This window comes from Oryx dammah, unplaced genomic scaffold (assembly GCF_014754425.2).
Source record: "Oryx dammah isolate SB20612 unplaced genomic scaffold, SCBI_Odam_1.1 HiC_scaffold_1, whole genome shotgun sequence".
NCBI classification, from domain to species: domain Eukaryota; kingdom Metazoa; phylum Chordata; class Mammalia; order Artiodactyla; family Bovidae; genus Oryx; species Oryx dammah.
In genome coordinates this window covers 98,186,128-98,204,212 of record NW_024070185.1, presented here as the reverse complement: position 1 = coordinate 98,204,212, position 18,085 = coordinate 98,186,128, and the positions used below count along the sequence as shown (strand labels likewise).

At 38.2% G+C, this 18,085-nt stretch overlaps 1 protein-coding gene across 1 annotated transcript in view; it reads left to right on the top strand.

The window, feature by feature from the left end:
• SVEP1 (sushi, von Willebrand factor type A, EGF and pentraxin domain containing 1) overlaps positions 1-18,085 on the top strand; it is a 200,005-nt gene that overhangs the window by 90,852 nt on the left and 91,068 nt on the right. Inside the window, exons 9-16 of the mRNA XM_040239945.1 lie at positions 324-453; positions 5,835-5,942; positions 6,685-6,816; positions 7,426-7,620; positions 8,815-8,936; positions 11,065-11,173; positions 15,816-15,980; positions 17,013-17,246. Coding sequence (XP_040095879.1) covers positions 324-453; positions 5,835-5,942; positions 6,685-6,816; positions 7,426-7,620; positions 8,815-8,936; positions 11,065-11,173; positions 15,816-15,980; positions 17,013-17,246 — 1,195 coding nt within the window. The remainder of the gene's footprint in view (positions 1-323; positions 454-5,834; positions 5,943-6,684; positions 6,817-7,425; positions 7,621-8,814; positions 8,937-11,064; positions 11,174-15,815; positions 15,981-17,012; positions 17,247-18,085) is intronic.

The following is an 18,085-nucleotide window of genomic DNA, read 5'->3' as shown; positions in this document are numbered from 1 at the left end:
CTTATTTCCTATGTTATAAAGATATTTAACAGTCATAAGTTCTGAAAACTATGTAAGAGCATAAAAAATGTTCTAAGATATTATGTTTAATAAATAAGGAACAACATTTCATATCTATTCAAACTCTATAAACTGCCTAGGTAGAATAGCCTAGAAAGGAATACACCAAAGGCTATGCCTGATTTTTTTTTTCCTTTTTACTATATGTAAAATATTGTGTCATTTTTAACTTCACTTTGCTAATAATATAAACCAAAAAGTAATAAAAGTACTATTAATGTTAACTTTAACTTTCCAAATATTTGGAAATTTCTTTCTAAAAGGTATCAATCCACGTTCATCCAGCTTTTACCCCACCTTATCTTTTCCCAATTGGAGATGTTGCTGTCACATACACGGCAACTGACCCATCCAGCAACCAAGCCAGCTGCACCTTCCATATCAAGGTTATTGGTAAGTCTTCAGATTACTTGGGTAAGTTTGTGAAAATAATCCAGAACCCCCAAAAGCTTTGCCTCTTTTTTATCTTCAGCAACTTCCTTTTCACTGATTCTTCCTTCTGTCATTGAAACAGCTTCCTCTTTGAAACCTATGTACCCTTTAAGTATCACTATATCTCTGATTCCGTTCTATCTGAGCCTTTTGAAAATTCCCCAGTGGTTGCCATATCTTTTGGCTTAACTGCCATTTATTCTTAAAGTCGCTCAATTCTGGCTTCTGTCTCCTCTACTCATAGAAATCAAGGTCACCAGGTAATCCCTACAGTTAATCCTACTGCACACTTTTTGTCCTTATTTTATATAATGTTTCCATAGATTTTACATTATTGACAATGTTCTCTATCAAAAGTGCCTCCTTTCCTATCTTCTCAGACACCAGTCTTTCTTGTTTCTTTCCGCCATTATTCTAATTTTTTCCCTCCTTGATTGCTTTTTTAGATTTCTCTTCCTTAGACCAACTCTCAAATGTGGATCATCCCCAGGAATCCAGCCTTGACCCTCTTTCTTTCTCTCTAGTTTTCCTGGTAATTTTGCTAACTGATAACTCCTGGATTTCTGTCTCCAGCTCAGATTTCTCTTCTGAATTTCAAATTTATAATAAAACTGCCTACTGAACTTTCCCATGTGAATGCCCCACAGGCATTTCAAATTCACTCAAACTTAAGATATTGCTTAGCTCAGAAAACATAGTGAAGACCTAGTTACCAGGCAGGAAATCTGGAAGTCATTCTTGACTCCTCTCCCTCTGTCACCAACATCCAATAAGTTATCAGGTTCTACTAGTTTCATCTACTTAATATCTCTGAAATCTGTCCCCATCTCTCCATCCTCACACCCCACTGCTGTAGATCAGTCCTTCTTTTTAATTTCATTTTCTTGACCTGGTTTACTCCATCATCTCCTAACTGGTGTTTGTACTTTCAGTCAATTCAGTAGATATTCAGTAGATACCAGATGGTACTCTGAAATGGCAGCCCACTCCAGTACTCTTGCCTGGAAAATCCCATGGATGGAGGAGCCTGGTAGGCTACAGTCCATGGGGTCGCTAAGAGTAGGACACGACTGAGTGACTTCACTTTCACTTTCACTCTCCAGGCAAGAATACTAAAGTGGGTAGCCAATCCATTCCCCAGAGGATCTTCCCGACCCAGGGATCGAACTCAAGTCTCTTGCATTGCAGGCAGATTCTTTACCATTTGAATCACCAGGGAAGCCCAGATAGATAGCCACCAATAAGACTTAATATGTGGGGAATATATGAATGAGGTGGTCTGCGATAGTGCTCAAAAGTACAGACTGTGAAAACAAACTGCTTGACTCCAGAGCCATCTCTCCTACTTAAGACAGAGTGACTGGCCACTTCTTTGTGCTTATTTCTTCATCCAGAAATAGAATTAATAAATGTGTTACCTCATAGGGTTATTGTGAGGTTTTTAAATTAGTTAAGATATGCAAACTACTTGAAGTAGGGCCTGACACATTCAGTTCAGTTCAGTCATTCAAGTCGTATCCGACTCTTTGCGACCCCATGAATCGCAGCACGCCAGGCCTCCCTGTCCATCACCAACTCCCGGAGTTCACCCAAACTCATGTCTGTTGAATCAGTCATGCCATCCAGCCATGTCATCCTCTGTTGTCCCCTTCTCCTTCTGCCCCCAATCCCTCCCAGCATCAGGGTCTTTTCCAGGAGTCAACTCTTTGCATCAGGTGGCCAAAGTATTGGAGTTTCAGCTTCAACATCAGTCCTTCCAGTGAACACCCAGGACTGATCTCCTTTAGGATGGACTGGTTGGATCTGCTTGCAGTCCAAGAGACTCCCAAGAGTCTTCTCCAACAACTCAGTTCAAAAACATCAATTTCTTTGGCGCTCAGCTTTCTTTATAGTCCAACTCTCACATCCATACATGACCACTGGAAAAATCATACCCTTGACTAGACGGACCTATGTTGACAAAGTGATGTCTCTGCTTTTTAATATGCTATCTAGGTTGGTCATAACTTTCCTTCCAAAGAGTAAGCGTCTTTTAATTTCATGGCTGCAGTCACCATCTGCAGTGATTTTGGAGCCCCCAAAAATAAAGTCTGACACTGTTTCCACTGTTTCCCCATCTATTTGCCATTAAGTGATGGGACCAGATGCCATGATCTTCGTTTTCTGAATGTTGAGCTTTAAGCCAAGTTTTTCGCTCTCCTCTTTCACTTTCATCAAGAGGCTCTTTAGTTCTTCTTCACTTTCTGTCATAAGGGTGGTGTCATCTGCATATCTGAGGTTGTTGATATTTCTCCTGGCAATCTTGATTCTAGCTTGTGCTTCTTCCAGCCCAGCGTTTTTCATGATGTACTCTGCATATGAGTTAAATAAGCAGGGTGACAATATACAGCCTTGACGTACTCCTTTTCCTATTTGGAACCAGTCTGTTGTTCCATGTCCAGTTCTAACTGTTGCCTCCTGACCTTCATTAAGCTCTGTGTAAATATAACTAACATTTTGCTCTTTTGGTTTCATATATATTTTTAGTGTTTATTTTAAAATTCAGTACATTGAATTCATTTTAAGAATTTTACATAACCTCTTAAAATAACTAATATGAATCAAACTGGCTTCTTACCCTAGAAATGATAAGTTTTGGTGAAAGTAAATAAACTGACTTATATAAAAATCTATGTTTATGTCCTAGTGATTAATTGTTTTTAATTGCTTTTTGAATGTTTTAAACATAAACATCACCAGTCACATGAAAAATATGTTGGATTCATTTTTATGGTGCTGTGATTTTAAACATGGACATGTGAGTCAAGAGTTTGCCACGTTTTCATTTTTCACAATGAAGAGTCAGTGTGGTGAAATGTAAAAAGTGTACTCGAGTGTCTAGCTAGATACTAGCTGAATTTTCCAGTTCTGAAAGAGAGCAAGGAAATGGCAGGGAGGAGGGAACGGAAGAAGGGGAGGTAAAGAGACTGGGAAGGCAGGGGGAGAGGGAGACCAAAAATATTCCAAAGCCTACATTTTCTTGTTTTCCTCAGATGACAGAGTGTTGGTGTCTTAATGATAAATGAGAGGGAGTAGGAATGCTTTTGCTTAACATTCCACAGAATGCTGTCTCATGTGCTTTGAAATGGACTTTCTTTTTCTGGAGATGCTGTGTCTGCTGGGACCTCCAGCTATTTGACAGTCAGTGGCCTCTGCGAACTGCTCTCTCTCATCCCCAAACTTCAATTTTTAAATGTTTGGCTTAAATCAGATAACTTTAGAAAATCTTGGAACTATTTCATTTGCACTTTCTTTGGGGAGCATAGTAAATACTGTTAGATTTATAAATTTAACTATGTGTTGGCTTGATTCCGAATTCTCAAAGTGCACTGGCCTCCTACAAGCATTCCTTCATTCTTTTCTTTATGCAACAACTTTTTCTGAGCAACTGTTATGGGCCAGGTGCCGTGCTAGGCCATGGAGACTTGTGAGCCAAAGAGGCTCCATCGCTGGTTGACAGAGTTCACAGCCTAAGAAAGCAGTAAATCAAAGATCCTACACTAAGGAAATGCAAATACCAGGAAAAGAGAAAAATTGAATATTTATTCACAAGACTTAGCTTCAAACGGAAATCTGTATAGTCTTATAGGTACACCTCGTTTCATTTCAGGATATGTGTTTTCATATACATAGATAGTATATCATCTTAGTCTTGATGCCTGTGACTGTAATTTACCAGCTTACTGACCTCAGGCAAGTCTCGTAAATTTGCCTGGTTTGAGATTCTTTACCTATATAATAAGAAAAATACTGTTCATCCAGTTTTCCTCAAAAACGCTTTATTACAGATAGAGTGGCATTTCATATATGTAAAAATCAATAGTTAAGTGAAAATGTCCTCCTTTACTACTTCTTGATTGTACTTTACTGACCTCCTCAAATTCCACTGCATTCAGAGTTTGAAACCTGGCTCACCTGCACCCCCCTCAAACTCTTCCTTCAATGTAGATTACAGTGCCCAGCAACTGTTCTTTCATTTCTGCTGTGGGTTTCACCCTCTTCCCATTGCAGCCCCGTATTCCTGTGTCCACACCCTGTTCTTTGTCTTTACCTGGAATTTATCAACCGAGGCATCTTAGACCCCAGAGTCCCACCTCTGGACGTAACCTCCTGGCCTTCCAGCAATATCACATCCTCACTTTTTTTCTGACAAAGGTTTGTATAATCAAAACTATGGTTTTTCCAGTAGTCTTATACAGAGGTAAGAGTTGGACCATAAAAAGACTGAGTGCAGAAGAATTAATGCTTTCCAACTATGGTACTGGAGAAGACTCGTGAGAGTCCCTGGACACCAAGGAGATCAAACCAGTCCATCCTAAAGGAAATCAGCCCTGAATATTCATTGGAAGGATTGATGCTGAAGCTAAAGCTCTAATACTTTGGCCACCTGATGCAAAGAGTTGACTCATGGGGAAAGAGCCTGATGCTGGGAAAGATTGAGAGCAGCAGTGTAACAGGATGAGATGGTTGGATGGCACCACCGACTCGATGGACATGAGTTTGAGCAAACTTTGGGCGATAGTGAACACCGGGGAAGCCTGATATGCTATAGCCCATGGGGTCGCAAAGAGTTGGACATGACAGGAAACTTAACAGCGACAATGACTCTTAAATGTCTTATATATTCTGCAGCATGACTCGGATCTCTGCCTGTTGGTCTTCCATGTAGCATCTGTCAGCCCTTCAGTTAAGAGGAGGATCATTCAGGAGATCCCTGCGAAAGGACTGCTTTGGTCATTTCATGCCTTCTGATTATCTAGGAATGTTTTCTTCGTTTCTGGGTGGATCAGTTCAACTGCCACTGGTGAACCTCAGAAGTTAAATGCTCACCACATCCCGAATTTACCGTTTATACTGCTGTGTTCATGGTGGTTTTAGCAATCTGGTATTTCTTCAACAAGTAGAGTGAAGCATGGCAAGGATCAGCTTTTTCTTGTGATGTTGAGATCAGGGATGAAACATGCATATGTGCCCAGTCGTGTGGAACTGTTTGTGACCCCAAGGACTGTAGCCCACCAGGCTCCTCTGTCCATGGGATTATCCTGGCAAGAATATTGGCGTTGGTTGCCATTTCCTCCTCCAGGGGTCTTCCTGACCTAGGGATTGAACCCACATCTCTTACAGTTCCTGCACTGGCAGCTGGATTCTTTTACCACGTCATCATCAAAGGGATCCCAGGGCCAGCCTTGTGTCAAGGTCAAGGTTCTCCGCCTGCACAAGTAGACTTCGATTCTCTCTTGCAACCCTCCTCATCAGTTTTGAACATCGGTTGTGACTTCATCCTCTGGTTTCATGTTTTTTAGATGTAGAACCACCTAGCATAGACTGGTGCAGACCCCCGCCTCCCGTCCAGGTCTCTGAGAAGGAGCATGCTGTGACCTGGGACGAGCCTCAGTTTTCAGACAACTCAGGTGAGAATGCAGGTATCTTGTTGTCAACATGTTACCACCAAATAAAAAGCTTTTAAAAAGATAAAAGAGAAATAAAAAGCAAATTACATATAGTAGCATGGATAATTACAGAAGATGTTTTAATGCTAGGATAATTCTATATATTTTAACATTGTTAATCTTAACCTGTCCATGGCTTTTCATTCATTATTCAGTGGGGGTTTATTAAACTTGTGCAGTGTATTTTATTTGAAAGTGTTCTAGTAAATTTGTTCAGCCTCTAAGCTTCCTTTATCCTTGAGACATAAACTATGCATCCTATTGGCATCTCTAATGCAGTTCTATGTATTCATACTCAGTTCTTAAACATCTGCCAAAAATGTTATAAAAGCACATGGGAAAACAAAAAAAAGTGAGCAAATATAGCTGAAGTTCACTTTAAAGTTTTCACAAACACCCTGAAAACAAGGATGCAAGTGAAATAGATTTCTTAAGTAAATTTCCAATATTCACAGAAGACTGATCTAGTAAAGGAAAATAATCTATTTAGCAAGAATGCCTTCATGTAATGAGGCTTTTGAGCCAACTATTCTGTAGTTTAGTGTAAGATTTTATAGTTTATTTTCTGTTACCAGCCCAGTTAGTACCAATAGAATGTTCAGCTGGTTTGTATAAAGAGTAAATGAAAATTCTAATCACATAAAGTGACTGCACACAATAACCCCCAGATTGGAGTCCTCCTTTCTCCTTCTCTCCTTTTTAGGGGCCGTGTTGACCGTCACCAGAAGCCATACACCAGGAGACCTTTTCCCTCAAGGGGAGACGATAGTGCGGTATACAGCCACTGACCCCTCAGGCAATAATAGAACCTGTGACATCCACATTGTCGTAAAAGGTATACTCTGCATAAGCCTCCAAAATCTAGCTGACACTTGAGATGTGTAATCACTATTGCACTCTCCTTTGAAAGAAAATAGGCTATGAACATAGCTGTTTAAAGTTAAAATACTGACAGATTGTATTGAGGTTTCCAATTATTACTTCACTTCATGGTAAATACACATGCTTTCTTCTGAGCTAGTCTGTAACCACTTATTAATATTTTCTCTAAAGTTACAAAGTATTGTTTTCATGATCCTATTTTGAATGCTTGAGGCAACAGATTCTGAAAATTTGTTGCTATGTAACGTTATTTGGTTTTCCCTTTTTATTAAAAGAATGCCAAAAATAACAGTTGCACATCAGAAGTACTTTTAGCTTTTCATAAAATATGCATAGTTATGCATAGGTAATTAATTGCACATTGGTACAGCTTTTTAGCTGTACCCACCTAGGAATCAAAAATCAGAAATTGCAGCAGCCTCACACTATGGATTTATTGTGAAAGTTTTTCTAGGAGTAGTGGCGGACACGAGGAATTCTTTTCAAAATTCAGCTTAGAAACTTAGATTTTAATTTATATTTTAATACCACTGTATATAAATAATTCAATTTTTTTACACAGGTTCTCCCTGTGAAGTTCCGTTTACACCTGTAAATGGGGATTTTGTATGTACTCAAGATAGTACTGGTGTTAACTGCACATTAAGTTGCTTAGAGGGCTATGATTTCACAGAAGGATCTACTGACAAGTATTATTGTGCTTATGAAGATGGTATCTGGAAACCACCATATTCCACTGAATGGCCAGATTGTGCTAGTAAGTTCTAAATTTTTCCGGGCTTCTTTAATATGTGTGAATATGTGTTCGACTACCTATATGTGTAAATTTCTTAACATTAAAGAGGAAAACTGCCTTAATATAGGGTTTAGATTTGGTAAGTAGGAAATAGTGCCGTGAATTTGAAGTGTTTATAGATAGGAGAAATGCCTCAATTTAAAATATTAGCCCAGAATCTTATTGCTGATTGGATTGCTATAGGATAAGACTCAGTGTATGGGAAAACCATCTTGGCCCCTTCATTATTTACCAGAATTGTCAGAAGAGTCAGCATGTCATTCTTGAGCTGTAAACTTGAACTAAAGTATAGTCTGATGTCTGGAGAAGAACTTACATTTAAAGTGAGAGCCTATATACATGGCAGTTGGATCAGTCATACTCTTTTTTAGAAGTGATTTAGATCTATTCTGTAACCTTGTGTATTATCCTAAAGATAATCCAATGTCTTCATCTTGTGTAAATAATAATCTCTAGAGTGAATTACTATATATATATATTCATATATATATGAATTACTATATATATATAGTAATTACCATTACTATAGATAAAGTTTAAATGCCAGTGTCTTACAAAGTAAAACCCACTTACTTGAGCTGTATCATTCCTAAATTTGGTAAATATAAGTGATATTACTCACCTCTATCAAAGATTTAGACCATAGGATTTTAATATTGATATTGTTAGGAGACTGTGAATATTTTGAGACTTCTTGCTGAGTCTTAACTTCTAAACTTCTGATCCAAGGAAAAGTTTATCTCTGTGAAATTACACTTTTAAGAAATATAATTTCACATACTATTCAGAAATTTTTTAGTGTCTATTGATTGAAAATATAATATAAACATATACATTATAAACTTATATAATATCTTTGCAACCAGAATTTTTCAAAGATTCCCAGGAATATAATGAAAAAAATGTTTGTATCTCTTTCTCCCTTAAATGTTCACTTTGTCATATGATTGGAAGGTTAAGAATAATATATGAAAGCAAATATATCACCAGGTAACTGGGTACACGGCTGCTTGGCCTGGAAACATTCCTTAACTATCAACTTTTGTTTTTATAACAATCCCGCAAACCATGTCGGGATGAAAATACCAATTTAATTCCACAGAAATTAAATTTGTGTTTTGAAAACACTAACCAACTGAAACTGTTTTTTTCTAGTAAAACGTTTTGCAAATCATGGGTACAAGTCCTTTGAGATGCTGTACAAAGCAACTCGCTGTGATGACACAGATCTGTTGAAGAAATTTTCTGAAGCATTTGAGACCACCCTGGGGAAAATGGTATGTCAGTAGCATTCCTTGGTTGTTTGCCATATTTTAAAGGATGCTGTTGAGTTTTCCATAGTTGCTCTGCGTCACCTGCAACAGAAATTCTTTGTCTTGATGATTTCCTTTTTCTTTGTGACCCAAACTTGCTCCTCATATTTAGAATTATTCATAGGTTTTGGTCTCCTGGAGTGAATTATAAGTAAATCTGTGTTAAAGCACTTTGAATTTTTTAAAACATTCAGAAAAACTTAGAGTCCCTTTGGTTTGAGAATGTCTGCTTTGTTGTTTAAAGTATGACAGAAATGCCCTTGTAGTGTGTTTTTCCTTTATGATCACTGAACATTTAAAGAGTTTTCTTTTTTATGCAAGTTTAGGACTCTTTCGGGATTCCAGGAGAGCAAAGCAATGTATTTAAGTGTATTGAGCATCTTGAAAGCAGGAAATGTTCTATATATATATGTGTATATAAATGTTTTATATATATTTATATTATATATATGTATATATATATAACTTCTGTGAAAAAATCATAGTTCTCTAAGCAACTTAATGTGTAGTTAACTCCAGAACTATCTTGAGTACATACAAATATATATATATATATATACACACACACACACACTTGAATCCCTAACAGAGTTGAGTGGCTTAGATTTTGGATAGATTCTGAAAGTAGATGCAATAGTAATAGATTGGATATAGAGTGTGAGAAAGAGAGGTGTCAAGAAGGGGTAGAGTACATGAGCACAGGTACAGGAGTGAGTCCACATGTGATATGTGTGAAAGAAGGATCTTTGGTGACTATCTGATCTGTGAAAAAAGATGCAGAATGATCAGTCTGGAGTAATGCTGGGGAGGAGTTGTTGGAGGTTTGAGAAAAGAGAATGTGTACAAAATGATTTTCTAGGAGAGCATAAATGAATATACTAGAGAAATGTAGGATTGGCCGTAAGCAGGGATGTGTTTTCTCCCAGACTGTAGTTGAGCATATGGGCACAAATGTGGAGAAAGCAGAGCAATAAATTTAACTGGGGTTAAAGTTCTCCAGACAAATTGAGAAGGGTGCATGCAAAGGAGTAATTCATGGTGACAGACCAAGGAGGGTGCGTGCAAGGGAGTAAGTAATTTATGGTGATGGATCGAGATGGGGTCCAAGGTGGGGAAATAAGGAAGTGAAGACGTCAGGGGCTGAGGGACAGTGACGAGGTGCAGTGTCAGTGGATTACAGAAGAGGCGTTGGGTTTCTGGGTCTAAGAGAGGGTGCAGTTACTGGTAATGACAAGATCTGAGGGTATGACTGTGAGATAAGTGGCAACGCTGGAAGATGGAAGGGGAAGTGAGAATTCAAGGTGATGGAAGGATCAGCTGGCTGAATATAGAAATCACCAAGGGCTACACCAGGGACACTTACTATACCTGGCTATACCAGGGTTCTTGGAATGAGGAAGTGACTTGGCATAGGGGAGGGCTGTAGGTGACGGGCACAAGATCAGTGTGTGGTATAGCTTATTGCAGTAGCTTCAAAACTCAGGCTTCAGGGAGGTTCATGGGAGTATGAGCTAGAAACAGCCCTAAAGAGTGAGGAGGACACTTCCTCACCTCCATGACCACCACCTAGAAAAACAAGAAGTCAGGTTTCATTGAGAGCAAAAGTGAAAAGAACACAGAGAGAGGAGGTGAATACTAATAAGGGTTTGATTGGTTCTTGACTGAACTTCAGAGGGCGCCAAGGAAAGTTTTGAGGACTTTACTTAGAGGAGGGTGGGAGATGGGGTCAGAGAAAAGGGATCTAAAGAGTCATTAATATAAAATTGTAAATCAGCTATACTTCAATTGAAAAAAAACAAAACTCAATTGGGGTGAAAATTCAGAGACAGATATCCTGGGAGTCCTGAGTTTCTTGCGGTAAGTGATGTAAACAGAGGGAAAAGGCATGAGACTGATCTTGGTGGTCCACTGCACTGAGAGGAGGTAGGGGAGGGCAAGGAGAAGGGTCAGGGGCCTTTTTAAGGACAGGGAGCGCTCTGGGGTCCTTCCTTCCTTCCTGCTGATGGAGACGTGAAGAACAGGAGCATAGAGCTTATCCAAGGCACACCCAGATGTGAAACACAGTTTGTCCTCTTTCATTTTTTATTTACAGGTCCCGTCATTTTGTAGTGATGCTGATGACATTGACTGCAGACTGGAGGACTTGACCAAAAAATACTGCCTTGAATATAATTATGACTATGAAAATGGCTTTGCAATCGGTAATGAAATTATTTAGTGTGGGTGTTTGGGAAAACTGTTGTGCAGGCTAAGATAATCATTCCAGAAGAGTGGGGCAAATTAGAAAAATAACTCTTCACTTATTTACTCATCAAGAGTTCTAGGATGACTGGATAACCTGATCCTGTGCATAATGATATTTATAGATATGTAATTCTTTCAAAATATTAGCCAGAACGCTTCAGGATGATAAATGCTAAGAAAACTAAGTCACATTGTGCTTGTAAAATTCAAATATTTGTATGATATCTTAGAGTAGTAATAGTTATAAGGTACTAACAGCAATTTTTATATGGCATTTAACTTAAATTGGAAGGAAGTCATTTATTCAAAATAGTAATACATGTAAAATATTCACATTCCTCACTTATAATATGTTAAGACTCAATCTATTCCAGTCTGATACACCTTCAAGTAGAATTTGGATGTTTTCTTCATGTAGACGCTGAACTTTTTTTTTCTTCTGTTTTTTTAAGATATAATTGACATATAACTTTTATTAAGGGAACTCCAAAATGTGTTATGGGATTTCTTTGTCCTTTCCAGTAATTATACTTATTTTTATTTCATTCTTATAAAACTGTCTCTACAGAACTTGCAGAGTAATGTTTTAGAACACAGTGGTGATACCGTCCTGGTTAAATACATGAACTCTACAACCAACTAGTAAATGTCTAAATCCTGGCTTACCCACCTACTAGGAGCCAGGGGAAGAGCTTAAGTTCTCAAACCACTCTGTGCCTCAGTGTTCTCATCTTTAAACTGGGTGTGTAAGAGTGCTGAGCTCATAGGGCTGTTGTAAGGATTAAATGAGGAAGTACAAGAGTAGTAAAGTGCTTAGAAGATTATTTGAAGCAGTATTAATTCACGTGACAGTGGGCATTCTTTCCGTTTTTGACACTAATCATATTTCTCTTAGTGATTTAGCATTAAGAGTGATATTGACTATTGCTTTAGAGCTTTTAAATTGAAAAATATTATTTCTGCATATATGTTTTTTGCAAAAATTTGAAAAATACTAAAAGAATAAAATTGAGATAACCTGCAGTTCCAGAAATAATTGTTACTATATTAATGTGTATATTACTGTGCTGCATTTGAGTGTAGACCCAAACTATTTTGTAAACATGAATTTCTAGTTAATATTTTATTGATACTTTTATGTCATAAATATTATATTTCAGTGCAATTTTTTGAACTTTTTATTTTATATTGGGGTATAGCTGATTAACAATGTTGTGATAGATGAACAGTGAAGGGACTCAGCCATAAATAGACATTATCCATTCTCCTCCAACCCCCACTGCCATCAAGGCTGCCACATAACATTGAATAGAGTTCCCTGTGCTGTACGTGGATCTTTGTTGGTTATCCATTTTAAATATACCAGTGTGTTCAATGCAGTTTTAATGACTACATATATTATTTTATGAATTTGCTATAATTTATATAAACAGTTTCCTATTGGTAGACTTTAAGTTTGTTTTCCAGTTTTAACAATTATAAACAACTTCTCAGTGAACATAATGGAAGTTAAAGTTTTAGATAGAAAAACACAAAGTGGCTTTGGCGGGGGCATTGGCAATGGCACCTCTAGAATATCAGTGCCTCTTCTGTTACACGTGACCCAGGTTCCCACTGCCCCCGGGTTGTTGAGATAGGTTGCAAGAGTACAGGACTTCACACAGAGGGAGTCGGCTATCATCATGAGACTTTGTGATGGGTGATGTGTGTCATCCTGTAAGAATCTGAATACTGTATGGTGCAAGTGATACAAGTGATCTGAGAGGCAAACCTTCTTCCTCAAGTGTCTTCACACCACTCACAAAATCAGTAATATTTATAACACCTTGGCATGCCATGATCTGTGGAAAATAAAGGGCCAATAAGTATACTAAAATGATTAGATCTTATACTACTCATGTAGTTCAGATTAAAACTAAAATGAGATGCCATTTTTTATCCTGTCAGATGAACAAATTTGAGTAAAAATCTCAATACCCAGAGTTGGCAAAGGTGTCATGAGATAAAAATTATACTCACATATTGTATGTAGAGAAGAAATTGAAGAGCATTTGGCAATATGTAACTAAAGGGTTAAAAATGCTCAGACCCATCTGAGGATATTTCTCAAGATAAAAGTCATACTAATGTACAAACATGTACCATGTTTTGTAACTTCCAAGATGTACATTTTTCATTTGGGTATTTATGGAATTGGGTGGTGTCTTCTCGCTGATGGTGAGAAGATTTTATGACATAGTGTAGTACAAGGATGTTCTAAAATTTTGAAATAACCTCAAAGTCTGAAAATATAAACTTAGTTTGTAGTGAAAGTGAAAGGAAAGTGAAGTCGCTCAGTCGTGTCTGACTCTTTGTGACCCCATGGACTGTAGCCTACCAGGCTCCTCTGTCCATGGAATTTTCCAGGCAATAGTACTGGAGTGGATTGCCATTTCCTTGTCCAGCGGATCTTCCCGATCCAGGGATGGAAACTAGGTCTCCTGCATTGTAGACAGACACTTTACTGTCTGAGCCACCAGGGAAGTCTAGCTATAGAAAAAGATATTAAACCATTTGACACAGAAATATTATATTGTTGAGAAAATTTGAAAAGTGATTAGCAAATAATATTCATATACTAGGATCTTATTTTGTTAAAAGTACAGTATGTTTATATTTATTCTAGCTGTATATATATATATATGTGTATATATATATATATATGTAAAGAAAGCAAGTGAAGTCACTTTTCACGTCCGACTCTTTGTGACCCCATGGACTGTTGCCTGTCATGCTCCTCCGTCCATGGGATTGTCTAGGCAAGAATACTGGAGTGGGTTGCCATTTCCTTCTCCAGAGGATCTTCCCCACCTGGAGCTCAAACGCTGGGACTCCGGCATAGCAAGCAGACTCTACTACCTGAGCTACCACACACTGTGTGTGTGTGTGTGCATAAATGTGTATGTGTGTATTTATATATTCATATATAATATGTATGCATATATATAATATATGTGCATATACATATTCATAGATAATATGTGTGCATAAATGTGTATGTGTGTGTTTATATATTCATAGAAAATATTCTTGGCTAAAATGTTATGGTCATTATTTCTGTGTGGTGGAATTATAGACAATCTTTTACATGTTTCTCTTTGTTCCTCTGGGATTTTGTGTTGTTGTATTTTTTATAATGGCTACATGACACTTGCAGGGAAAAATGTTTAAGTGAAAAATAAAACTATTGATCTAGTTGTTTTTAAGTGGCTAAAAGCATGAATTAAGCTAAAAAAGAAACTCAAAAACCAATTTACTTAAGTGAACAAACTTGTATAAATAGATTTGATGTTTAAAGCACATAACTAAGCAACAACAGCATGCCTGCATCAATATTAATATTATTTACTCTCACTGAGCTTTTAGAATGAGTTTAAAAGCTAGTCTAAAAACTTGTCTATGAGCTAGTTTGCATGAATCAGCTGTTATTCCACAGACCTACAAGGTAGGAATAATGATCTCAATGTAGACATAGAGAAACTGAGATTCAGAGTAATGAAAGTAGCTTGATTAAGATTGTACAGGCATACATCATTTATCAAGAAGTTACCATCTGAATCCATGCAGTTGGTCACAGTGATGTGGAAGGCGTCTAAAGAGACACATCCAACCATGCTACTCACTCCAGTATTCATGGGCTCCCTGGTGGCTCAGCTGGTAAAGAATCTGCCTGCAGTGTGGGAGACCTGGGTTTGACCCCTGGGATGGGAAGATCCCCTGCAGGAGGGCATGGCAACCCACTCCAGGATCCTGGGGCTTCCCTGGTGGCTCAGACAGTAAAGAAGTCCTGGGTTTGATCCTTGGTTTGGGAAGATTCCCTGGAGGAGGGCATGGCAACCCACTCTAGTATTTTTGCCTGGAGAATTCCATGGACAGAGGAGCCTGGCAGGCTGCAATCCCTGGAGAGTCTGACATGACTGAGTGACTAAGCATGGCATACTGCCTCCAGCAGTTTAAGTGTATAAACATTTAACTCATAATGCTGCCCTCAGAAACTAGCATAGCTATAGAAAAAGGTATTAAACTATTTGACACAGAAATATTATAATATATTGTTGAGAAAATTTGAAAAGTGATTAGCAAATAATATACACATAGTATTATCTTTGTTATTATCTTTGTTAAAAGTATAGTATGTTTATATTTAAAATATGCAGATATGCAAATATCTTGAATAATCTTCACAAAGGGAAATCTGTTTATGCACGTTCAGTTTATGACACTGATATTAAAAAAGACAAGAATGGAACAAACCCTGAAAGGAAATAGACATTGATTAAAACCTATACCCACCTCCCATTTCCTCTAAACCTACTATAATTATTAGGCCAAAGATAGAATGGTTTAAATGCCTACATAGCTTATTCATTGCTAATCTAAATTTAATATGAAGTGCCCAAGACTACAGTATAAAATTACAGGCAAAACTTTATATGTAGAACATTATGGGCAATTTAAATAGTGATCAAAGACAATGTAATTTGTGGCTGAACATTAGACCCTAAAAGCTGATAAAGATGCAACTCTACAATCTTTTATTTCTCTACCCCAACTTTTCAGGACCTGGTGGCTGGGGTGCAGCCAACAGGCTGGATTACTCTTACGGTGACTTCCAGGACACAGTGCGAGAAACACCCACGGGTGCTGGCAAAGCCAGATCTTCACGGATTGAAAGAAGTGCCCCATTATCTGACCACAAAATTAGGTTAATTTTTAACATCACAGGTAAGAATAGACTGTCTGTTTGAAAAGGTTAATATAATGGGAAATTCTTGGTTGGAGATCTATTTTCAAACTTTCTATGTGTTGTCAGTATTGGGAAATTACCCTGGAACTGTATATTAGGGCAAGCACAATCACCTATTCTGTTATTTTTCATAATATCACAGATATATTTCATGATTCTCATAGCAACAAGGCCTCGGCTTCAAACTCATCTTGACATGTTGAACTAAGGCATGTAAACAAAACATGTTGTTCTTAATATTCTCCATGTAGTAGCTACTCAGTAAATAATAATTTAAATTTGTGTGTATCTTTCCTGGAATGTTCTTTTAATTGTGATTAAAAAGTCACATAATATAAAACATACTATTTTAACCATATTTAACTGTACAATTCAGTGGCATTAAATACATTCATCATCTCCCACCATCATCTATCTCCTGGATTTTTCACTTTCCTAAACTGAAACTCTGTCCCCATTCAACACTAAGTCCCCATTCCCGCTCCCCACCCCTGACCTGACCCCAGGATCTACTCCTAGTGTTCTTTCTGACTTTGAATTTGACTATTCTAGGTCCCTCGTATCGGAGAAGGCAATGGCACCCCACTCCAGTACTCTTGCCTGGAAAATCCCATGGGTGAAGGAGCCTGGTAGGCTGCAGTCCATGGGGTCGCTAAAAGTCGTGCACGACTGAGCAACTTCACTTTCACTTTTCACTTTCGTGCATTGGAGAAGGAAATGGCAACCCACTCCAGTGTTCCTGCCTGGAGAATCCCAGGGACGGGGGAGCCTGGTGGGCTGCTGTCTATGGGGTCGCACAGAGTCGGACACGACTGAAGCGACTTAGCAGTAGCAGCAGCAGCAGGTCCCCCGTATAAGTGGAATCAAACAGTATTTGTCTGCACCTAGTGTATATTGGAATGCGTTTTTAAAGTTAATATATGTCATTTTTTAGGGTAAAAACTCACTCCAAATGGCTTGCTGCAACACGGTGTGTGTGTGTGTTTTCTTTTGTTTTGTTTTTATCTCAGCTAGTGTGCCATTACCCGATGAAAGAAACGATACCCTTGAATTGGAAAATCAGCAGCGACTCATTAAGACATTGGAAACGATCACAAATCGACTGAAAAGGACCCTTACTAAGGAGCCCATGTATTCCTTTCAGCTTGCCTCTGAAATGCTTGTAGCTGACAGCAATTCCTTAGAAACAGAAAAAGCTTTCCTCTTCTGCAGACCGGGCTCCGTGCTAAGAGGCCGAATGTGTGGTAAGATTTCTCGCTGTCACCAAAAATATTTGGTGCCTGTTGGGTCAAATGACACAGGTAGAGTCATCCTACAACTGGAAAGGGGTATTGTCATGAAACCTACATTTTGTTATTGTTACCTGCTTTTTGTCTCAAAAGTCTAGATAACCACTATTGGTCAGGATAAGATTACTTTAGGTAAGGGACTCAAATCTTAGTTTTATTTATAGATCTTTAGACCTCACAGCTTTCAGCAGCAACTCCAGTGACAAAAACTAAAACTTTGCTGACCACCTCTGTGTGCTGACTGAGACCCTGTCTTGTTTAATCCTGTTTAGCTACTGTATGAGGTACCATTATTATTAAGTACATTTTATGCATGAGAAAACCGAAGCCAAGAGGCTAAGAACTTAAGTCTTTTAAGACAAGAAGTGATTCAGCTGATATACTCACCCAGGCAGCCAACACAAAATTCACATAGCATAAAATGAACCATTTTGAAGTATGCAGTTTAGTGGTGTTTAGAATAGTCACAGTGACATTCAACCATTACCTCTATCACAGTTCCAAAACATTTCCATCACCCCCAAAGAGACCCCAGACCCACTAACGTGCCAGTCCCCTTTCTCCCTCCCCCCGCCCAATCCCTTAGCTTTAGACTTAGATTTTGTGACTTTAGACTGTCACAATCTGAGTCAATTCCAGTCTCTTTCCTAAGCCAGTCATCATTTATAGACAGCAGAGTCTCCTCTAAGCAAAATCTACATGCTCAAACAGAACCAAATGACATGAGGCTTCTGTTAATCTCTCTGTAGTGTGGGATATTGTGTCCTGGTCAGAAAACCTTCATCAACAGTTCT